General features: G+C 35.9%; 1 protein-coding gene and 4 non-coding genes across 5 annotated transcripts in view; all 5 read right to left on the bottom strand.

Annotated features, from left to right (window-relative positions):
- Positions 1-23,758, bottom strand: part of gcn-1 (TOG domain-containing protein) — a 45,964-nt gene extending 22,206 nt beyond the window's left edge. Inside the window, exons 1-12 of the mRNA NM_001381763.1 lie at positions 23,660-23,758; positions 23,264-23,467; positions 20,554-21,484; positions 19,141-19,305; positions 17,873-18,057; positions 13,682-13,982; positions 12,179-12,449; positions 10,785-10,967; positions 9,303-9,374; positions 8,825-9,013; positions 7,555-7,676; positions 736-1,125 (exon numbers count right to left, since the gene is read on the bottom strand). Coding sequence (NP_001367648.1) covers positions 736-1,125; positions 7,555-7,676; positions 8,825-9,013; positions 9,303-9,374; positions 10,785-10,967; positions 12,179-12,449; positions 13,682-13,982; positions 17,873-18,057; positions 19,141-19,305; positions 20,554-21,484; positions 23,264-23,467; positions 23,660-23,719 — 3,073 coding nt within the window. The 5' untranslated portion in view covers positions 23,720-23,758. The remainder of the gene's footprint in view (positions 1-735; positions 1,126-7,554; positions 7,677-8,824; positions 9,014-9,302; positions 9,375-10,784; positions 10,968-12,178; positions 12,450-13,681; positions 13,983-17,872; positions 18,058-19,140; positions 19,306-20,553; positions 21,485-23,263; positions 23,468-23,659) is intronic.
- Positions 2,497-2,595, bottom strand: mir-66. Its single transcript, NR_000279.2, has one exon. It is a non-coding gene; the product is annotated as a pre-microRNA mir-66 (primary transcript).
- On the bottom strand, positions 2,602-2,701 carry mir-65. The gene has a single exon (NR_000278.2). It is a non-coding gene; the product is annotated as a pre-microRNA mir-65 (primary transcript).
- mir-64 lies at positions 2,746-2,855 on the bottom strand. The gene has a single exon (NR_000277.2). It is a non-coding gene; the product is annotated as a pre-microRNA mir-64 (primary transcript).
- mir-229 lies at positions 3,137-3,251 on the bottom strand. Its single transcript, NR_002378.2, has one exon. It is a non-coding gene; the product is annotated as a pre-microRNA mir-229 (primary transcript).
- Positions 23,759-24,068: the final 310 nt, after the last annotated feature.

Here is a 24,068-nt window from a genome sequence, read left to right as displayed (position 1 = left end):
ATTATTGGAAAAAAACAAAAAATGGCCGTTTTCCAGTGTAAAATTTCAGATTTAAGCCAAATCTGTTTTTTTTTAATTGACGAGCAGCTCAATTTTGGAGAAAAAGTTCATTTCTAGACTTTTTTGAGTCAAAATTCTTGGCTTTCCGCTTTTTTGTTAGCGAAAAATGCAAAAAATGGCGGTTTTCCTAGTGTAAAAATTCAATTTAGGGGCAAAATCTGTTAGAAAATGCAATTTCTTTATAATTTTCCAGGCAAAAATCTCATTTTCGGCCATTTTTCAGCCTAAAATGTCAATCTAAAGCCAAAATGTGACAATTTTCCTGTCAGAATTCATAGCTTAAATCTGATGCTAATTTTCGTAGATTTTCAAGCGTAAAAGGCTCAATTTTAAGCCAAAATTCATCAGAAATAGTCATTTTCAGCCATTTTTCCTGCAGAAATCTGCATTTTTCCCTGAAAAAGGTAAATTTTCAGCTGCAATTGTTGTTTTAGACCATTTTTTTTGTTAAAAACTGTCATTTTTGGACTTTTTTCAGCCAAAATTTTTGTTTTTGCACATTTTCATTAGCTGAAAATTCAAAAATGGCGATTTTCTAGTGTAAAATTTCGGTATAGGGGCAAAATCTGTTAGAAAATGCAATTTCTATATATTTTTCCGGGCAAAAAGTTCATTTTCAGCCATTTTTCAGTGTAAAATCTGCAATTTCCACCTGAAATCTGCAATTTTCCTTACCAGAATCCAGTGAAAAATGCTCAAAAAGCATTGAAGCATAATGCTCCATCGGCAAGTTGAGCACATCCCGATCTCTCAAAAACTTCTTATGAATTGCCGATTGAAGGAGTTGAAGGGCGTCCTGACGGGAATTATCCGAAAATCTCTGCGAATTTTTCAAAATAATTCGAATCATTGGATATAAAAGTGTCAAATGGTTGGCTCCAACAATTTCATCGTCAAATATCACGGGCTCATCATCATCATCATCTCCTGAATCAATTACGAATGCTCTTTCATTGAGCAACGAGAACATTCGTTTCAAAGCTGAATCCAAGAACTCATCGTTCCATCCAGGAATACGGTGATGGGCTCCAATTACGCGGAGCCAATTGCTTCCGACGAGCTCTTCTGCAAGAAAATTGGGGTTTTTAAGTGGAAAAATTGTGAATCTTTGCTTAAAAATACATAAAAACTGCAATTTTTAGGTGGAAAAATCACAAAAATCGGGGATTTTTGCGATTTATGCTCGAAAAAATTAAAAATAGCAAATTCTAGCTGATTTTTTTTTCAATTTTTCGGTAACTATAACGTTAAAAATTGCAGAATTTCCAGATTTTTTGCTTAAAAATTCGACAAATTGCAGTTTTCCTGGTGAAAAATTCAGTTTTTTCGATATTTTCCAGGGAAAACTGCTGAAAATTGCCATTTTTAAGCTAAAAATTAGACAAATTTGGCACGCGGAGCCAGTTACTTCCGACGAGCTCTTCTGCAAGAAAATTGCAATTTTTAGGTGCAAATTGGGGAAAAACTCAGAAAACGCATCTTTTTCGACAATTTTTAAGCCAAAAATGTAAAAATATCACAATTTCCGATTAAAAAAAATCGATTTTCTAGCGAATTATCCGAGTTTTTGTTCAATTTCCACGTCAAAATCTGAAATTTCGCATTTTTTTAAATCAAAATTCGCTACATTTCAGACTGAAGATTCTCATTCTTCAATTTTTACTTCAAAAAACTGGTTTTTTCTGCAAATTTTCTGGAATTTTCAGATTTTTTCCTTGAAAATGCCTAAAAATTGCAGTTTTCCTGGTGAGAAAATCGAAATTCGCATATAAATAATGGAAAATTCGCTAGAAAATTGCAATATTATTGCATTTTTCCACTTTTCCTAGAATTTCGCCTTAAATCGCTTCAACATTGTTGTGAATTCCCTGAAAACCACTGAAATTTGGCAACTTTTAGCGCTATTTTCAGGATTTTACAGAATTTTACAAATTTTGGCGGTTTTCTGGTAGAAACTGGCTCAAAATTTGAAAACATCCGTTTCTAGGGAAATTTTAGAGCTTTTCAAGCCATTTTTGCTCAAAATTGAAATTTTTGCACAGCTTCAGCATCTCCGAGTGGCAAATGTGCTCTATTGTCAAATTGTTGGCAGAAATACGGTATTTATTCACATTTTCAGCCAAATTAATGCTGAAAATGCAAAAAATACCCGTTTTTACTGCAATCAATACGAGCAGTTGCAGGAAATATCGATTTTCAGGCAATTTTCAGACAGAAAAATCCAATTTAAACGAATTTTTCCAGGAAAATTCGTGAAAATGCTGAGATTCTGGCAATTTTTTCAAAAAATCTTGCAGAATAACGTAGTTTTCGGCGTTTTCTCGTTGAAAATTGATTTTTTTTCGGCCAATTTTCGCCGGAAAACTGCCAAAAAACCAATAAAAAGCGGCTTTTCTCGGTTTTTTGAAGCAAATCAAAGTCAAAAAAGCTCACCAACTACAACCACATACGCCATGTTTGACACCGTTAGGAATTTGATCGGGATCTTAACATTCATCACATCCCTAATCAGTGTCATGTATGGCATTTTTGTGGCCGTTTTTTAATGGAGCCAACGCGCCGAGCATGGCACTGCGCGTAGCAGAATCTCAAAATATGGTGTTCGGTTACGCTTCAGTGTCATAATCGGCGAAGGCTCCATGGCTCCAAGAGCACTGGAATAAGTGGGGGTAGTAGTAGATCATAATACTTAACTGGCGCTAGCCGAGCATGCCACTGATCGTTGCACCGAATCCAGGTGTGGGAAAACGGTTCGGTAACGCTTCAGTGTCATATTCGGCGAGGTCAGCGGGGAGGAGGTTCAGAGCAAGGAAAACCGAAAATTTGGCTCAAAAATCAGCGTTGTTCGGATTTTTCACTCAAAAATAGGTTAAAAAGTGTCGATTTTTGAGGAAATATCGGATTTTGAGCGATTTTTTGAGCTGAAAAAATAATTTTTTTCTGAGCTCCAGAAAAGTTGTTGGAAAGCCGCGTTAACGCCGATTTTTGAGCTTAATCAACCAATTTTACAGCTGAACAGCCTCCGAGCTCCTCCGAATATCGAAATCAGCAGAGGAATACTTGAGGAAGATGATCACGCCGGCTATGACACCCGATACCTTTCTCGTTTCCAATTTTTTCCCCCCGAAAAGGGGAAAAAATCAATGGGGGGCATTCCACGATGGAAAAGATAACCAGTGTCATTGCCGGCGAGTCTTCCCGCGTTGGGAGGGGGGTTCAGAAGAATAATGGAAGGGGCTCACACACAACCTGGTGATGGTCACTGACTGACTGAATGTGAGTGGAGAGAGACTGACTGACTGCCTGCCAGGCCAGCCATCTTACGCTCCGCCTTCCAAAATTCCCGCCTTTCTGGCGTCCGCGCACAGCGGGTCGGTCAAAATTTGTGCAGAGACGCAGACCGTTTTTTACTGTGTGAGCGCGTTTTTTCCCGCCGCTCAATAACGCAACACATACAGGCAGAGAGCACGCAGACAACGAGAGAAGGTCGATTTTTTCCAACTTCGCTCTCTCAAATCGTCTGTCTTCTCTCGTACTCTCTCACACACACGCACATGTACCCCGCGGCCGGCACCGCCATCGTACAGAGACATGTTGGTTATAACCACCACCTCAACCAACACAATTCCTCTGTGCTAACCGAGGAGCACATGCGTGTGTGTGTGTGTGTGTGTGTGTGTGTGTGTGTGTGTTTGTGTGTGTGTGTGTGTTATATATAACACCCCTCAACCAGCAACCATCAACAGGCGGGCGGCGGGGATCCACACAGAGAATCACAAAAAAATTTCAAAATTCATAGCTTTTTAAGGCTAAAAACTCGAAATTCGAGTGCAAAAACAAAAAACACTCTTTATGCAATTTTCAGCATTTTCAGCATTTTCAGCTCGACATCGAAATTCAAATTTCAGCTTGAAAATCGAGTTTCCCTGGAATTTTCAGACAGATTTCAGCTGTTATAAGAGATTTTCGGTGCACGCTTAGCTTGAACTAGATTCATAGCTTTTTAAGCTAAAAACTCGAAAGTTTGAGCTAGAAAAACTCAAAAATGCCCAAATTCAAGTGCAAAAACACTCTTTATGCATTTTTCAGCATTTTAAGCTCGACACTTGGATCTACCTAATGAGCTTATTCTCATTTTTGGCAAATTGCTGGCTTCCCGATTTGCCGAAAATTTCCATTTTTGGCAAATAGCCGGTTTGCCGGAAATTTTCAATCTCGACAAATTGTTGATTTGTCGGATATGTTCAATTCCAGCAAATTGCCGAAAATTCCAATTCCGGCAATGTGCCGATTTGACGAAAAAAATCGTTTGTCGCACACCCCTGAATTCAGATCTTGTTAGGCTGAAAATTTGGTCGAATCTAATCCAGTTTTCAGCATTTTCAGAATTTTCGACATTCGGAAACTCGAAATTCGAATTTCTACTGCACTTGTGCATTTCTTGTGGCAAAATTGGGAAATTTTCAACTCGAAAATCGAGTTTTCCTGGAATCGGCGCAGGTGTTGCTCAGAAGAACCTTCAACCAAATTTCAGAGCTCTTCAGCTCCTTCCGAGCAGAATGACGTCACCGGTAACCTGGACTTTCAGGCCCAAATTTGCTTATCAAACTTGTCCTTCCTTTGTCCTCTAACACGCTGATAACATGCGGTTCTCAGGGAAACTTGAAGAGCCCACGAGGAGGTGAAAGCTGACTTTTCCGTAAATCAGATAGGATCTAGAAAGCCTCAAGACTTTGCAAGATTTTCCTCATCAATTCTGTATGGGCTCACGGAGCACCACTGATTGATTCTATCATCTCTTTTTTCTCGGGTTTTTTCTCTCAATGTTACATAGTTAGAAGAACATCTTCGGAAAAAAGAGAAAAAATGAAGAAGAAGAAAAGGGATATATTATCAGTAGTTTGAAGAAGACACGCTGATGATAACAACTGATATGTATACTCAAAGTTATTTGTGATAAACAACAACTTTCGAACGGAATGTGTTGTTTGTTGCAGCAGTTCGGGTGAGCTGTGGAGCTCGGCGAGCATCCTTCCAAATGATCGCATAGCAGATAATTTAGGCTTCAGAGTTGATTCTAAGCAGGGGTGGGTGGCAAAATTGTCAATTTGCCGATTTGCCGGAAATTTCCAATTCTGGCAATTTGCCGATTTGCCGGAAATTTTCAATTCCGGCAATTTGCCAGAAAATTTCAATTCCGGCAATTTGCCGATTTCCGGAAATTATCAATTCCCTCAATTTGCCGATTTGTCGGAAAGTTTCAATTCCGGCAATTTGCCGATTTGCCGGAAATTTTCAATTCCGGCAATGTGCCGGTTAGCCGGAAATTTTTAATTCCGGCAATTTCCGGCAAAAAAATTGCTGAAATCGTGCAAAAAATCATTGTTTAGAGCCAAAAAATCGCAAAATTCTTCCAAATTGCGCTAGAATATTGGCTCAGACTCCCAGAAGCCTGAAGCTCTCTCGAGTCGAAATTTGGCTCAAATGTGATATTTTTCCCTCAAAAAATCGCCACAACATGGCCCAAAATCTTCCGGCAAGATTTTTGGACCGAAAACGCGAAAATCCTTCCATTCCTCGAAAATGTGCCACTCAATTGCTTAAAATTCCAGGATCCGGAAAATCGCTCGGAAATCCAAAAATCTATTGAAAATTCGTGTCAGAGTGTCTGAACTCGGTTTGATCTACGATAATTGCGGGAATTCAGACGCAGACTTCTCAACTGATTTTGCACGGGAAAAATCCCGCATTTTTTGTAGATCAAACCATCGTGAACGTCGTATCAAGTTTTTAGCTTCAAAACTTAATTCGTCTTCAAATTTGGCCAACTTTACACCCAAAAAACTATATAGTTTTTGTCTCTGTTGGAACACCAAATATTGTATTGTATTGTAAAATATTGTAAAAACCCCGATTATCAATTTGCTGCCATCTCTCTTCTTTCTTCAAAAACATTACATTTTCCCCCCATTTTCTTATCTTTCAAATCAAAAAACCGACGAGAGAGAATGAAACCGTCTTCGTTGTCGGTATGTGTCGCAACATTTGATTGAAAAATTTGAAAAAAAGTGGGGAAAGAACGAGAGAGAAATGGAGAAAATGTGTCCCCAAAAAATGTTGCCTTGAACATTTTTTTTTTCGGGGAGGGAGCGAGCGGGGTTTTTTGTTCGAAAAACCGGGGAATTTTCCACTTTTCTTCCGAAAAACTGGGGTTTAACGAGAGAAAATTTTAGGGAAAAATAAAAAAAATCTGGAAAATTCGTAAATTTCCACAATTTTTGTGCCCAAAAACCGTAGTTTTCGCCAGTTTTCAGCAGGAAAATCGGCCAAATTTCACGATTTTTGTGCCTGAGAACACATTTTTCCCTGAAAACTGGTAATGTTCGGACATTTTCAGCCGGAAAAAAAACTAGATTTTTCTCGGTGAAAACTCAAAGATTGTGCTCTGAGACGAATGCGGTGGGGTTTTAGAGGGTTTTCGGGTTTAAAATTCTTGAAATTCCCGAGAAAAATTCGAAAAACTTGGGTTTAACGGGAGAAAATTTAGGGAAAAATCAAAAACCTGGAAAATTTTGGTAATTTCCACAATTTTTGTGCCTAAAAACTCAGTTTTTCTAGAAAACTGGTAGTTTTCGCACGTTTTCAGCAGGAAAATCGGAGAAATTTCACGATTTTCGCTGATAAAATGTGAAAAATGTTGCCTTGAACATTTTTTTTCGGGGGAGCGAGGGGGTTTTCTGAGAAAAGTTGGGGAAATTTTTCCTCCAAAAAATCCGAAAACCCGAGAATTTTCGGAAAAAAAGCTGGAAATTCGTAAATTTCACCAATTTTCGTGGCGGAGACCTCAGTTTTTCTCGAAAAACTGGCAGTTTTCGCACGTTTCCAGCCGGAAAATCTGAATTTTCTCGGCGAAAATTCAGACGAATATGGTTTCAAACGGATTTTTCCTAATTTTCAACCGAAAAACTTGGATTTAACGGAGAAAATTTTAGGGAAATTTCAAAAATCTGGGAAATTCGTCAATTTCCACAATTTTTGTGCCCAAAAACCGTAGTTTTCGCCAGTTTTCAGCAGGAAAATCGGAGAAATTTCACGATTTCTTCTGATAATATGTAAAAAATGTTGCTTTGAACACTTTTTTGGGAGCGAGCGTGTGCTTCGACACGAAATATCAAGGAATTTCAGGAAAAAAGTTGGAAATACGGAAATTTCCACAATTTTTGTGCCTGCGAACTCAGTTTTTCTCGAAAAACTGGTAATTTTCAAAGTTTTGCGATTTTTCCGACTTTTCAACCGAAAAACTTGGTTCAACGGAGAAAATTTCAGGAAAAGCTTGGGAGTGCGGATTTACAGAAAAATGCAATATTTTGGTGACAAACCAAAAAAAATCACATTTTCAGGTAGTTTTTACGTTTTAAAGTGCAAAATTTCGAGGAAAAGCTCAAAATTAGCAATTTTAGGGTCAAATTTTCCAATTTTTAAGCCGAAACCTACCCAAATAGTCATCCGAATGCTCGAAACACGCATCCCGATAGGCAAGGAAAAGACGGGCGGCTTCTTCCGAAACAAGAAGCGAACGGGTCAACGGCATACAGTACTCGAAGAGGATTTCTGGTCTGAAAAAGTTTTTGGAAATTTTGGGGGGTTTTACGGCAGTTTTTTAGTCAGAATTCGGAGATTTTTGGTCATTTTTCATGAAAATTCCCATTTTTCAGGCGGATTTCAGTCAAAATTGAGCAAATTTCGGTTTTTTAACATATTTTATTCAAAAAATTTCGATTTTCAATGACTTTTCTATCGGAAAAATCATTTTTCCAGGAGTTTCGGAGTTTTCCACAATTTTTGGCACAAAAAATTGCGTTTTTCATCAGAAAATTCGTTTTTCAACACATTTTTTCTGTCTAAAAACGTTTTTTACTGAAAATGGTCATTTTTTGAAGCAATTCGCAAAAAAATAGGGTTTTTGGTCAGTTTTTCGAGCGAAATCCTAATTTTCAACTTTTTTGGATTTTTTTAAAACGTTTCTTCATGTGAAAAATGCCAATTTCAGCAATTTTTCAGTCAAAATTCGAGTTTTTCAGCATAAAATCCGAAAAATTCAATTTTTGCCAATTTCTAAAACATTTTTAATTTTAAGAAACTGACAAAAATTGAATTTTTAAGATTTTCTGTTGAAAAACTCGAATTTAGACTGAAAAATTGCTGAAATTGGCATTTTTCACACGAAAAATCGTTTAAAAATTCAAAAAAGCCAAAAACTAGGATTTCGCTCGAAAAAACTGACCAAAAACCCTATTTTTTCGTGGCTTAAAAAACGGCTATTTTTTTTAGTGAAAAACGTTTTTAGACATGAAAATAGCGTTAAAAACGGATTTTCTGATAAAAAACTCAATATTTTGAGCCAAAAATTGTGGAAAACTCCTAAACTCTTGGAAAAATGATTTTTCCGATAGAAAAGTCATTGAAAATCGAAATTTTGAATAAAATATGTTAAAAAGCTCGAAATTTGCTCAATTTTGACTGAAATCCGCCTGAAAATTTTAAATTTTCATGAAAACTGGCTGAAAATTTCCAAATTTTCCATTTTGGCTGTAAAAACCCGAAAACTTTGCAAAAGTTCAATTTTTGCCAATTTTTTAGCCTAAAAATTGCAAAATCACCCATTTTTGCAATTTTTCAGCCGTTCCACATAAAATTTTCCATATTTTCCAAATTTTTCAGCTAAAAACTTCAAATTTCCGGCATTTTTCGTCCAATTTCACACCTAGCAAAAGCTCCAGCAGCATCAGCCGCCACCATAGCTCTACATTCGTCCAATTTGGCTTCAGCCGTCACGTAGAGCTCACGAAGAGCATCTCGAGTGTCTTTTTCGGCGGCGAGCTCCTTTTCCATCACTTGTTTCTGTTTTGCAGACAGTTTTCCCTCTTTTTGACGTTTTGCGGCGAGTTCTCGGCTGAAAAATGGAGTTTTTGGTGGTTTTGGAGCCAAATTTCAATTTTTCAGGTAAAAATCCGGATTTTTAGCATCAAAAATCGTGAAAAAGCAATTTTTAATTGGTTTTGGGGCCGAAAATTCGGATTTTAATGTAAAAATCCGAATTTTTAGAAAAAAATCGTGAAAAATTCAGTTTTTTAGTTTCTTAGCGGGTTTTGGAGCCAAAAATTGATTTTTAAGGTAAAAAATCGGTTTTTTAGCCTCAAAATTCGTGAAAAATTCAGAAAATCTCGATTTTCAGCGCATACATCAGTTGAATTTCAGCCATTTGATCCTGAATACTTGTTCCTTTGGTTCCTTTGATGCCGGCGGCTTCATCGCTGAAAAATTGAAATTTTAATCACTTTTTCGGCGAAAAATCACTAAAAATTTGCCATTTTTCGTTAATTTTCGACTTTTTTCACAGGAAAAGCTGAATTTTTATCAATTTTTCACATTTTCTGGGTGAAAATTGTTAAAAATCACCGATTTTGGGTGATTTTTGGTCGAATTTCAGTCATTTTGATTAGAAAAATAGCATTTTTAGTGATTTTTTCAATAAAAAATCGAAAAATCCTGTCATTTATGGAATTTTTCGCGTTTTTCTTAAATTTTCGGTGAAAAATTCGCTGAAAATCATGTTTTATGCAAAATTTTGCTTATTTTCCCAATTTTTTAACGCAAAAATTCGAAAAAACGCGTAAAATCCTGTTATAAATGGAATTTTGCTCATTTTGCGCAATTTTTCAGAGTAAAAACGTTTTTTTCTCGGAAAAATTGTGCAAAATGAGCAAAATTCCATTTATAACAGGATTTTACGCGATTTTTCGAGTTTTTGCGTTAAAAAATTAGGGAAATAAGCACAATTTCGCATAAAACAGGATTTTCAGCGAATTTTTCGTCGAAAATTTAAGAAAAACGCGTAAAATTCCATTAATGACAGGATTTTTCGAAGTTTTACTGAAAAAATCACTCAAAATGCTATTTTCGAGTCAAAATCACAAAAAATCGTCGAAATTCGACCAAAAATTACCCAAAATCGGTGATTTTTGATAATTTTCACGGAAAAAGAAAGAAAACGCGTAAAATTCTATTTTTAACAAGATTTTACGCGATTTTTCGATTTTTTTTCATTAAAAATGGGCAAAATTTCACTGTAAATACAATTTATGGGGATTTTTTGCGATTTTCCATTAAAAAATTTTTTAAAAAAGTCTATTTTTACAGTTTTTGTTCAAAATATTCCGCTTTTATTGAATTTTCACTCATTTTCCTTGAATTTTCGGGGTAAAATTGGAAAAAAAAATCGCAGAAAATACCAATTTCGGTAGAATTTTTACAAATTTTGCTCAATTTTTTCAATTTTCAGTTTTTCCACAGGAAAAAGCTGTTTTTCTGCCAATTTTTCTGAAAAAAAACTCGAAAAATCGCAGAAAATTCGGTTTTCAGTCGAATTTTCCGTTTTTTCATCAATGTTTCCGGGAAAAATCGGCTTTCATTCATTTTTTCCAATTTTTCTCGAATTTTCACCCAAAAAAGCAGTGTTTTTTTGCCAATTTTCAATGAAAAACTCGAAATTCGCAGAAAATTCGGTTTTCAGTCGAATTTTGCTGTTTTTTCTCTGATTTTTCTCGATTTTCAGTCAATTTTCTCCCAAAAAAGCAGTTTTTTCTCAATTTTTTTCGGAAAAAATCGAATTCCATTCATTTTTTTCCAATTTTTCTCGATTTCCCATCTAAAAAATGCCGTACAAATCAAGAACTCTTGTATTATATAGTTGTCCTTCAGCACACTTATAAATCGATATCTCTTGTTCCGTAATTCTACCGTAATCCGTCACTTCCAATTGTTTAATTGAAGCATCCACGTGTTTCCAGAGATCAGCACGGAGCCGCTCGTCGTGAAGAGCAATTAGGGTGACGAGAGCAGTGTTTCTGAAGAAAAAAACGGTAAAATTGATGAAAATTTGGGGAATTTTCGGGTTTTTCGGTAATTTAAGCCTGAAATTTTGGATTTTCAGGCTTAAAAAAATGAGATTTTCACTGAAAATTCTTGATTTTTAGGCTAAAAATCGAGAAATTCGACAATTGAAAAGTCGAAAAATTGCCAATTTTCAAATTTTCAACAAGAAAAACCTTGAAATTGGATAATTTCCCACTTTTTCGGCAAAAAATCGCAAAATCCTCAAATTTAAGTCTTAAAATGTGGATTTTTAGGTTTAAAAATTGCGATTTTCACTGAAAATTCTTGATTTTTAGTCTAAAAATTGCTGAAATTTTTTAAAATTAATTTTTTTCGAACAATTTCAGCTCATTTTCAGTCAATTTGGCACTTGAACACTTGAAAAATTGCCAAATTTCCGATTTTCGGGAGCAAAAAGCTCAAAAATTCGGCAATTCTGTAATTTTTCGACTGTTTTTCGACCGATTTTTTGATTTTTTAAACCCTTTTTTCAGCGAAATTTCAATCAATTTTCCATAGTTTTTCCTAGTTTAAAGGGCTAAAATTGGCAATTTTCAGAATTTTTTTGCTCAAAAATTGCCGAATTTCAGCTTTTTGGTAGATTTCCGGCTAAATTTTGGCATTTTTTATTCATTTTTCATAGAATTTCTCGCATTTTCAGCAAAATTTCTATCAATTTTCTTAGTTTTCCAAGTTTAAAGGGCTAAAAATAAAAATGTTCACTATTTTCAGCCCAAAACTGCAAATTTTTAGCTTTTTTTTGCCGATTTTTCGCCTATTTCCAATCGAATTTCGCGCATTTTCAGCTCAATTTTCGTAGTTTTTTACAGTTTAAAGAGGTAAAAATCAAAAATTTCACAGTTTTCCGGCCAAAAACTGGCAAATTTCATTCTCAAAAGTCCATTTTTAGCTCAATTTCGGCCGATTTCGTGGCATTTTTTTGATTTTTAGCTGAATTTCTACCGAATTTCGGACTTTTCAGTCGATTTTCTACCTTTTTCGCTGATTTTCAGTCAAATTTTCTCTGTTTTTCCAAGTTTAAAGGGCTAAAAATCAAAATTTTCACGATTTTCAGCCCAAAACTGCCACTTTTTAGCTCATTTTCAGCCCAAAACTGCCAATTTTTAGCTCATTTTCAGCGTTTTAGGCCGATTTTTTCGCATTTCCTCCAATTTCTCCGTACCGAACACCTCGATCCTTGCATTGAAGCACATTTTGAATGGCAGTCTCCCTGAAAACCTCGCTAGCTTGCCACGTTTTCGATTCTCGATGCTCATGAACCCATCGGAGCCAAACAGAGCCATCAACCTCGACAAGACGTTGTACAGAAGCCAAGAGCAATGTATGAATTGCCAGTTTATCCAGCTCGGGCTCTTTTGGTGTTAGAAGAAGTCGAAGTGTTGATACATACCATTCACCGGGTACTTGCCAACTGTCAACTGGTGTTGGACAACCTGAAATACCGGAAATTTGCGGATTTTTCATGGAAATTTCTGCTAAAAAACTGGATTTTTATGTAAAATTGTCGAAAATTTCATATTCTTCCGTCATAAATTCAAATTATGGTGGAAAAATTTAAAAAACTAGGCAGAAATTTCCGCTGAAAACTTATTAAAATAGCTGAACAAAATTTTTAACATAAATTTTCGGTTTTTCCTGAAAATTTCAGTTGTTTTTGGTAAATTTATTAGTTTTGTTGTAAAAAAATTATTTTTTTTGTGAATTTTCAAAAAAAAAAGTTCCATTCCAAAAAATTGTACCTTTTTTTTTTGTATTTCAGAAAATTGGCTTTTTCTTAAAAATTCCAGAATTTTAGCCATAAAAATGAAAAATTTCAGTAAAATAGACATTTCTCGAGAATTTTTCGATTTTTATCTAACTTTTTTCTGAAAATTCCAATTTTTCTGAACATCTGGCAGAAATTTGGATTTTTTAAAAAGTTTTTATCTTTAAAAATAATGTTTTTTTTCTGAAAATAGAGAATTTTCCTAGAAATTCTGCTGAAAAAACTAGATTTTTATGTAAAATTGTTTTTTTTTTTTGACATTTCGGCCGAATTTGTCAAAATTTCAAGATTTTTTTTAATTTTTGGTGAAATTTTCAGCCAAAACATGAATTTTTCGCTAAAAACTTTTTTTTTCTCTAGATTTTTGTGAAAAATTCGTTTTTTTTTTTCGTAAAATTCTTAAAATATCAGTTTTTTGGGATTTTTTGTGAAATATTCAAATTTTAACAGAAAATTTTAATTTTGAAATTTCATCTTAAATTCTACCTTTTTTTGGTGAAAAATGGATCAAATAAGAAAAAAAATTCCGTTGAAAATCAGTTTTTCGGTAATTTTTGGTACAAAATACAGGGTTTTTAGTCTAAAATTAAGAAAAATTCTTAAAATTCAATTTTTGAACTGAAAAATTGGGATTTTTCAGAGATTTTGGCTCATTTTTTCACGTTTTTGGTGAAATTTTTTGAGATTTGTCCAAATTTTGGCTCATTTTTGCTGATTTTTTCAGATTTCTGTAAATTTTGGCTCAAATTGGCCCATTTTTAGTCCAAAATTTTGTCTTATTTTTTTCTCCAAATTTTGGCTCATTTTTAGTCCAAAAATTTTCTCATTTTCCAAAATTTCGGCTTATTTTTTCAGATTTCCGTGAATTTTGGCTCATTTTGCTCCAAAATTCGCAGCTACCTGGAACCCGTCGAAGCAGCTGATCAATAGTTCCATTTGTCGTTTCCGAGAAGATCAAATCAGCGAGAGCTTCAGCGAAAAGTGCATTTTCAGTGGATAAAATTCTCAAAAGGCTCTTCGATGCCTGTTGTCGGACCTTCCAATTTGGCCAAAAAAGAAGAAGTGACAGAGGTTTGATGGAGGGAAGAGAGTACGATGGAGGTGCCGTCTTATTCACTACAGGACGATCAAGGATCACGAGCTCGACGAGCTTCGCCCACGCAATCGCTTCTTGCCATTTCGTTTGGGATAGTGGTTTTTCCTGCAAAAAAATTCCATTTTTTTCCGCTTTTTTCTGAAAAATTTGGACTGAAAGTGCTCAATTTCTTTAGGGAATTGCAGAAATATATACATTTTTTTATTTTTTCTGAAAAATCAATATATTTTCAGGGTTTTTCAGTTGAAAATTGTGTTTTTTTGGATGGAAATCGCTCAGAAATTGCAATAAAATTTGCATTTATCACAAATTCGGGAGTTTTTCCATCTGAAAATCGCTTTAGGACAAATTTTCCTGGAATTTCAGGCTTAATTTTTAGGTCAGAGGGCTCAGAAATAGCCAAAAATGTGTATTTTTGTGATTTTCGGGGCATTTTTCCATCTGAAAATCGCTTTAAGCCCCATTTTTATGCGATTTTTGCTGGAAATCAGCCGAAAAAAAGTATTCTATCTGAAATTTCAGATGAAAAAAGCTCAGAAATTGCGAAAATTATGTTTTTATTGTGATTTTCAGCTGATCTTTCCACCTGAAAATCGCTTTAAGACCCATTTTTCTGCGATTTTTGGTGGAAATCGAGCGAAAAATAGAATTTCAGAACTCTGAGAGCTCAGAAAATTCAAAAAATATGATTTTTTCGCTTCCAGACAAACTTTTTCTGGAGATTTAGAACTGAAATTGCACAAATTCTGCAATTTTCCATTAGTTTTCTTGCTCCGAGAGCATTTTGGAGTGATATTCAGTGGTTTTTCCACTGGAAAATCACATTTTACTCAAAAACTGCACCTTTAAGCTAATATTCCTGCTCTGGGAGCTCAGAATTCGTAAAAATTCACATTGGAGCTGTAAAATCGCTAGAAATTCGAAATTTTCAGGCAATCCTCGAAAAATGTGCATTTCCACTGAAAAATCTCTCAAAATCACCAAAAATCGGCAAGTTTCCCGGATTTTTGATCAGCTGAAGCTCCAATTTCTCAAAAATCCGGCAAATTTCGGGGGCAAAATTGACCTTTTCACCGAATTTCCTGCATTTTTGTGAAGGCTACCACTCAAAGAGCCGGGAAGCGAGTTCAAAAGGTGAGCAGGTCACTGCTCAGAGCTCAATTAAAACCAAAATTGACCTTTTCACCCAATTTCCTGCATTTTTAGCAGGGAACAAAGTTCAAAAGGTGAATTCTTTGTATTAACTCCATCGATTAAAGCCACCCGGTGGGTTTGACCTCTTCGCAGTGACGTGAGCCAAAGAGCCCATCAATTATAGACAACCCGGTTTCCTGGCACCTAGCCAAATGGCCTTTTGACCCGGTTTCCTGCATCTGTCTGAAACCAGTGCAAACATCTGTTGCTTCGCGGGTCACCGTGTGGAGTGGGGTCAGTCAAGATTTGAGATAATAGATAATTCCAATAATCTCCGTTTGGTTGGACGATGAGGGACCGAAAAATCAGCAGAGCTCGCGGAGCTCTGAGCTTCGAAAAGTTTATACTTTTGAGGAAGTTTGAAACTTTCTTTTGGCTCATTTTCCAAAATTTTGGCTTACTTTTTTCAGATTTCTGTAAATTTTGGCTCATTTTTAGGGACCGAAAAACCAGCAGAGCTCGCGATCTACTTTGATCTACAAAAAATGCGGCGGAGTTCTCAACTGATTTTGCACGTGCCGACGTCACATTTTCTTGGACAAAAAATCCCCGCAATTTTTGTAGATCAAACCGTACCACGTGAGGCTTCAGCCTGAAATTCAATGAAAATTGGAGAATTTTTCCAGTTTTCACGGTAAAAAATCACTTTCTATGTGAAAAACTGACTTTTTTAAGCTATAATTTAACGGAAATTGGGGGTATATTCCCGTTTTCTTTGCCAAAGTCAGATTTTTTCGCGATTTTTCCGTCAGAAGTTCGGAGTCAAATTTCAGAGTCAAAGACAAGCTCGCGGAGCTCGGAGCTCGGAAATTTGCCGAAGTTGAATCTTTTCGTGATTTTTCAGTTAGAAATTTGGAGTCAAATTTCAGAGTCAAAGACAAGCTCGCGGAGCTCGGAGCTCGGAAATTTGCCGAAGTTGAATCTTTTCGTGATTTTTCAGTTAGAAATTTGGAGTCAAATTTCAGAGTCAAAGACAAGCTCGCGGAGCTCGGAGCTCGGAAATTTGCCGAAGTTGAATCTTTTCGTGATTTTTCAGTTAGAAATTTGGAGTCAAATTTCAGAGTGAAAAATTCAAATTTTGCCGGGAAATCTTCCAAATTCTCAATTCCTTCGACATCACAAGCACCTGCAGCTGGCACATTCCATTACAATCACACACACACTAGGTTTCTCGCCAAGATGACCGGCTGGCAGTGTGTGGGGTCACCCGCAGAGACACAGAACAAAATGACGTCATCTGCTGGGGTCAGGGACTGTGTGCGTGTATGAGAACGTAAGTTACGTCACTACAAGGGGGGCTGGCTGGTAACAATGTACACTGTGAGCCGGAGTGAGGGATCGGAGCCTGAAGCCCGATTTTTGTACTTTTCAGTGACTTTTTCACGTGAAAATCGCCCGAAAAATGGAATTTCAGCTGAAATTTCCGATTTTCAAGGCTCAGAAATTGCCAAAAAAAATGATTTTTGTGATTTTTTCACCTGAAAATCACTGTTTTTGGCAGGAAATCAGGCGATGAATCCAGCTTTTTTGCATTTTTCAGTGACTTTTCATGTGAAAATCGATTTTAGTCTCAAATTTTGTCTGGAAATCTCGCGAAAAATGGAATTTCAGCTGAAATTTCAGATCAAAGGGCTCAGAAATAGCCAAAAAAATGCTTTTTTCGCTTCCAGGCAAACTTTTTCTGGAGATTTTGGACTGAAATTGCACAAATTCTGCAATTTTCCACGAGTTTTCTTGCTCTCTGAGAGCTTTTTGGAGCGATATTCAGTGGTTTTTTCACTGGAAAATCACAATTTTCGACACATTTTACTCGAAAAAGTGCATTTTTATGCTAATATTCCTGCTCTGAGAGCTCAGAATTCGTGAAAATCGCACTTTTTCAAGTTTCATCCAAGAAAATCGCTAGAAATTCAAAATTTTCAGGCAATCTTCGCAAAATGTGCATTTTTGCCCAAAAATCTCTCAGAATCCCCACAAATCGACGAGTTTTCCAGATTTTTGATCAGCTGAAGCTCCAATTTCTCAAAAATGCCACAAATTTCGGGGCAAAAGTGTGACCTTTTCACCGAAATTCCCGCATTTTTGAGAACAAAAAAGCCATTAAGCCGGGTAACGAGTTCAAAAGGTGAGCAGATCACTGTTCAGAGCTCCTTTGGAGCCAAAAAATGACCTTTTCACCGACTTTCCTGCATTTTGGTGAGAGATATCACTCAAAGAGCAGGGAAAAAAGTTCAAAAGGTGAATTTGGAGCCACCCGGCGGGTTTGACCTTTTGGCAGTGAGCCAACTGGAAAAGAGACCTGAAGACGCCCAGTGGGACATTTTTGCCAGTTTCACGATTAGGGCTTGGCACCGAGCCAAACTAGTGAACCGAATAGGCAATCTGGTCGCTCGAAAATTGAAAAAAGCGTACATCGGTGATTAATTTAGGCCGAAAGCCCGGAAGCTTTCGGATTTCCGAGCCGGCTACAACTGGGACGAATAGTATCGGTTGCTGAATAGATTTTCAGTCCGATGGGGAAAAACCGGGCTTTTCAGGCTTTTCCAGACCGAGTTGAGATGAAGATTACCGGCTACGGACCAGATTTTCGAACAAGGTGAGCTCTGAGCTCGAGCAGGAGAATACCGATGGCATTAAAAATGCGATATTCAGGAAAAAAACGAACAAATAAAATAAAATTCGCGCAATTTTTACACATTTTGGGCCATTTTGCTCCAAATTTTGGGCCTTTTTGCTCCAAATTTTGAATCACTTTGCTCCAAATTTTGGGCCGTTTTCCATTTTCAGCCCAGAAACTATACCTTAAGCAAAGCTTCAGCATGTGAAGCCCGACTCCACGCCTTTGTATGCTCAATTGATCCCTTTTTGGTGGTTCGAAGAATCAAAAGAGCCAATCCAATGGAGCAAAGTTCGCCTTTTGGTCCGGTTTCGAGCTCGGTGAGCAGTGGCTTCACGTCGATTCCTTCGGGAAGTGACGTCATCGATCCTGAAAAATGGAGGGTTTTTGTGGAATTTTCAACAATTTTAAAGATTACAAACTTAATTTTTATCCATTTTAAGGCTAAAATGGACTGATTTTTCTCACTTTTTCGGGGTAAAACCAGATTTTAACACAAATTTTTGGCTTTTTCTTATAGAATTATCGAAATTTTGCAGCAAAAAATGGAGTTTTTCCAGTTTTTTAAACAAAAATTATGGATTTTAAGTCAATTTTCCACATTTTTCTAGCGGAAACTCGAAAATTTTCAAAAATAAACCTTGAAAACTGAATTTCTGCCAGAAAAATTCATACTTTTTGCCTATTTTTTCGCGATTTTCAGCTTAAAAATTCAAATTTCTCCGTTTTTTCCAATATTTCTGACGGAAAAATTGTATTTTTACAGAATTTTGAAGTTAAAAATAAAAATTTTTTTTCCTAGTTTTCAGTCAAAAAACGGCAAATTTCGGTGGCTTTTGACTCATTTTCAGCTACTTTTCGCGATTTTCAGCCTAAAAATTCAAAAATTTTGCTATTTTTTCGAATTTTCTAGCGGAATTTCACATAATTTGCAGCTTAAAATGAAAAATTTCAGTTTTTTCCTGGTTTTCAGGCAAATTTCGGTGGTTTTTCTCGGTTTTTGAACCGAAAAATTCAACTTTTTGCAATTTTTCTGAATTTTCAGCTAAAAATCGTCAATTTTCTATCGATTTTGGCCTATTTACAGCCATTTTTCCCAATGTTTGGGTGAAAAATTCAATTTTTCTGGAATTTCCCAGCTTTTTAATCCTGAAAATTAAAATTTCTCCGTTTTTTTTTGGAATTTTTCTAACGGAAAAATTATATTTTCACAGAAATTTGAAGCTAAAAATGAAAAATTTCAGTTTTTTCCTGTTTTTCAGTCAAAAAACGGCAAATTCCGGGGAATTTTCTCTATTTTTGGACCGAAAAATTCAATTTTTTGCAATTTTTCTGAATTTTCCGCTAAAAATCGGCAATTTTCGATCGACTTCGGCTCATTTTCAGCCATGTTTCTCAATTTTCGAGTGAAAAATTCAGATTTTCCAGCTTTTTCTTCAATTTCAGCCGTACTTCGTTCCAAAATGTCCGCCAAAACTCGATATCCGATATATTTGACGGCTGGCGCCAATTTCGAAGCCTCTTTGAACGCATTTGTCAGTGAAATTGCCGGTTTTGACAGTCGAATTGCCCATTCTGCAGCAGCATTCCATTGAGCTTCAATTGTTCCGTCGTGAGCTGCAAAAAATCGATTTTAGGCGGATTTTCAGTGTTTTTAGGCTGAAAATCGAGAAATTTCGCAAAAAAACCGGGAAAATCATGTAAAAATCCAATTTTCGTGTGAAAAATCGGGAGAAATAATAAATTTTCAGGATTTTTCGATTAAAAAACATGAAATTTATGAAAAATCGAGCGTTTTTCGACGATTTTTCATGAAATTTCCATGTAAATTCGCCGATTTGAGTGAATTTTCTGCAAAAATTTGGATAAATTGCCGCAATTTTCAGCTTTTTGAGCAGTTTTAATGAAAAATGTTTTTTTTTTGGGGAAAAAATCGGAAAATTCCGACAATTTGACCCTAAAAATCATGAGAAATGGATTTTTCACTAAAAAAAAAAGCAAAAATTCATGAAATTCTTGTATTTTTATATGCGGATTTTATGCCAAATTTTCATTTTTTGGGGAGTTTTTCGATAAATTTTGTAAATTTTACCGAAAAACTCCCAAAAAAAAAAAAATGAAAATTTGGCATAAAATCCGCATAAAAAGACAAGAATTTCATGAATTTTTGCATTTTTTTTAGTGAAAAAATCCATTTCTCATGATTTTTAGGGTCAAATTGTCGGAATTTCTCGATTTTTGAGTCAAATTTCGGAACGACCAGAAAATTGAGAAATCTGCGTAAAAATGCAAGAAATTGTCCAAATTTCGCATTTTTAACAGTTTTCGGGTGATTTTTATGGATTCTCATGATTTTTAGGGTGAAATTGTCGGAATTTCTCGATTTTTGAGTCAAATTTCGGGAAAAAAGACCCAAAAACTCAAAAATTTCGCTTTTTTCATGATTTTTAGGGTTACATAGCCCGATTTTCTCGATTGTGAGCAAAACATTGCAAATTTTTCTAGTATTTTGGGTGATTTTTATGGATTTTTAGGGTTAAATCGTCCCAATTTTTCGATTTTTCAGGCAATTTTCGGGAAAAGATCCAAAAATTCAAAAAAATTTGGCATTTTTCATGGATTTCAGGGTCAAACTGTCCGAATTTTTGATTTTTGAACAAAAAATCTCCAATTTTTCCACTTTTCCGGGTGCTTTTTTAGTAATTTTTCATGGATTTTAGTGTTAAATCGCCCGAATTTCTCGATTTTGAGCAAAAAATTCCAAAAATTCCTAGTTTTTTGGGTGATTTTTATGGATTTTTCATGATTTTCAGGGTGAAATTATCCGATTTTCTCGATTTTTGAGTCGATTTCCATCCATCTCACATTCTTTATCCGCCTTTGCCGTCTTTGAAATCACATCTTCTGCGATTTTATCAATATCCTGAGCTTCCACAACCTTTGCAATTGCTCCAACACCTTCCATCAGTGAGCACTTAATTTCCGAGGCTTTTGCAGCCGAAAATTGATCGAGAAGCGTGTTGAGAATCTTCTGAATCACTGAAATCTCCGATTTTCGGCTTAAAGCCACCACAATCCCGATTCCAGCTTCACGAATCTCCGGATCCGTGTTACAAAGCGAGGAAATCGTAGATTTGAGCAAATCCTGAGCACAAAAGTCGAGCGAGAAGCTGATGTGCTCCAAGAGCCCACGGATTCCGAAAATCGCGACTTCAGGGCTCCGGAGCAGTGCTTTTTTCATATTTGGCAGCAAATTCGTCTCAAAATCCGGCGATTTTTGGAGAAAAACCGCGAATTTCGAGATTCTCGTGACGAAAAATTGCGGTGGTCGGAGCTTTGGGAGAAGCTGGGATTTTGTGAAAATTTCGACGAAAATTGGAGCAATTTCAGGAGTTTTCGCGGCTCCAAGAGCACCAAAAGCCGAGATCAGAGCCAACGATTTCTCGGGATTTTCCTTTGAAAATTCCCCGATTTTTGCGGTGAAAACATTGGAAATCTCGGGATTTTTCGCGAAAAGCTGAGCCAGCTTCTTTGTGAAAACACGCCAAGCTTTATCACTAGCAGACATCCAATAGGCGATTGCTCCGAGAGCTCCAAAGATTTCCACAGCATTTTCAGCGCAGGAATTTCCATCCAAACAGGCCAAAAGCCATTTCATCGTTGGAACTTGTGAGAGACTATGGGATTCCGTGAGATTTGGGATGATTGGAAGAGCCGTGGTGATTGTTTGGAGCAGTGATTTGAGTGTGGAGATGGGATCACGTTTGGCGAGCACTTGGAGCAATTTTGAGACGGCCTGGAAGGAAATTTTTGTTGAAAAATTGGAAATTTCAGTGATTTATGAGGATTTTCGGTTGAAAAAACCGAAAAATCTGGAATTTTTGGCTGAAATTTCATGGAAAAGCTCAATTTTCGCAGAGAAAATGTGAATTTTCGACGGGTTTTCGTGAAAAAAATCCAGGTAATTTTCCGGAAAAAAAATGTTTAAAAATGCGAATTTTCACTGTTTTTATTGAAAATTCCGATTTACATTCAAAAAATTTGGAAAATTCCGACTTTTTTAAATTGGAAATCCAGAAATTTCGACGATTTTCGTCGATTTTCAGCAAATTTTTCGTGAAAAATCGGAAATTTCAGTAATTTATGGGGATTTTCAGGTAAAAAAAAAGCGAAAAATCGGGAATTTTCGGTTAAAATTTCATAGAAAAGCTCAAATTTCAGAGGAAAAATGTGAAAAAATGCGAATTTTTACTGTTTTTCGTAAAAAAATTCCGATTTCATTCAAACAATTTGAAATTTTGACGGGTTTTTCGGCAAAAAAAGCGAAAAATTTCCACTTTTTTGAATGGAAATCCAGAAATTTCGAGGATTTTCGCCGACTTTCCGGTGGGATTTGTGAGAAATCCGGGTTTTTTAGTTGAAAAATGAGGAAAATCTCGAATTTTTGACTGTTTTTCGTAAAAATTGGCAATTTTCAAGACTTTTTCTGTAAAAAGTTTGAAAAATTCCAACTTTTTGAATGAAAATCCGGAAATTTCGAGGATTTTGGTCGATTTTTCGTGGAAAAATGCGAAAAATCTGGAATTTTCGTCTGAAATTTCATGGAAAAGCTTAATTTTTGCGGAAAAATTGCGAATTTTTGACTGTTTTTCGTAAAAATTGGCAATTTACCGGACTTTTTCGGCAAAAAAAGCGAAAAATTCGGACTTTTTTGAATAGAAACACGGGAATTTTGAGGATTTTCGTCAATTTTCCAGTGGAATTTGTGAGATTTCCCAGCGTTTTTCGTAAAAATTCCGATTTTTATCCAAAAATTCGAAATTTTCATGGAGAATTGAACAATTTTGACGGATTTTTCGGCAAAAAAAGCGAAAACTCCGGTTTTTTGGATCGAAATCCAGAAATTTCAGGGATTTATGGGGATTTTCGGGCGAAAAAACCGGAATTTTTTACTGAAATTTGAAAGAAAAGCCCAATTTTTCGGGAAAATTGTGAAAAAATGCGAATTTCAGACCGTTTTTCGAAAAAATTCCGCATTGTGTCTTAAAAATTTGCAATTTTCCGGACTTTTTCCGGAAAAAAATCGAAAAATTCCAACTTTTTGAATGGATATTCAGAATTTTTTAAAGGATTTTCGTCGATTTTCAGGTGAAATTGTGTGAAAAATCCGGGTTTTTTCGGGAAAAAAATCTTATATTATCTGATTTTTCCGTTGAAAAAAGAGAAAAATCTTGAATTTTCGTAAAAATTTCCAGGGTTTTGAACTAAAAATGATAAAAACTTGACAATTTCTCGGATTTTTCTGGTAAATAACCAGAAAAATCCAACTTTTTGAATGGAAATCCGGGAATTTTGTGAAAAATCGAGATTTTATCAGTATTTCAGGTGAAAATCGTGAAAAATGTGGAGTTTTTCGACGAAGATAGAGGAAAATCTGCAAGTTTTGAGAATTTTTCTGCAGAAATAGCAATTTTCAGGTGAAAAATTGCGAAATTTTGCACAATTGTCACGAAAAAGTCCAATTTTAGGCTAATTTTCTTCGTTTTTTCGACACTTTCCAGCTTTCTTCCGCTACCTGAAAGGATTTTGGCTGTCCATAGAGCCGAATCGAGTTGGCAATGCTCATTTTGACGAGCCCCTTCACAAATTGAGCCGGAATTTCCGTTGAGCGGCGCTCGATGAGCTTCGTCAGAGCGGCGTAGGCCATTCCATGAGCCCGAAGGCTTGGATTCGAAACTGCCGACGAAAAACGGCGGATTTCTTCCTTTAATGCGTCCTCCTGGAATTAAAAAATAGAGTTTTTGGGACATTTCTGGTATTTTCACTGTTTTTTCGCGTTTTTTCGCGATTTTTTGGAAATTTTTCTGGATTTTTCAATGAAATTCACATCTGGATGCAAGTTTCTAAGCTTTTTCAAGCTTTTGCAAGCCTTTCCAAGCCGAAAATCGAATTTTAGGCCTCAAAACCGAACCTCGCTCAGATTTTCCGTCTTCTCCTGAACATGTTCGCTTTTTATTTCATCGTCAGACATTTTCCACTATCAATAAAGTGTAACCCGTCGTTGAATGATCTGAAAATCGGGTGAAATTGCTTGAAAATCGAAAATCTGAAATTTCCGCCTAAAAAAGTCGATTTCAACTCGATTTTGTGATGGATTTTAGCATTTTATGGCTTGAAAAGATCGAAAATTCATGAATTTTAGGTTATAAATCGAAAAAATCGAGAAAAACGGCTGAAAATTAAGAAATTTAGGCTTAAAACAAATAATTAAATCATTTTCAGCGTTGGAAAACACCAAGTGCCGTAAGATTAAATGCCCGGTCCGCAGACACGCGCACGCAAAATCACGTACCTCATTTGCGCGGGTGTTTGAATTCGAA

This window comes from Caenorhabditis elegans, chromosome III, assembly GCF_000002985.6.
Source record: "Caenorhabditis elegans chromosome III".
Taxonomy (NCBI): domain Eukaryota; kingdom Metazoa; phylum Nematoda; class Chromadorea; order Rhabditida; family Rhabditidae; genus Caenorhabditis; species Caenorhabditis elegans.
Note: the sequence above shows the minus strand (reverse complement) of the source record. Positions and strands in the feature narration are given on the sequence as shown.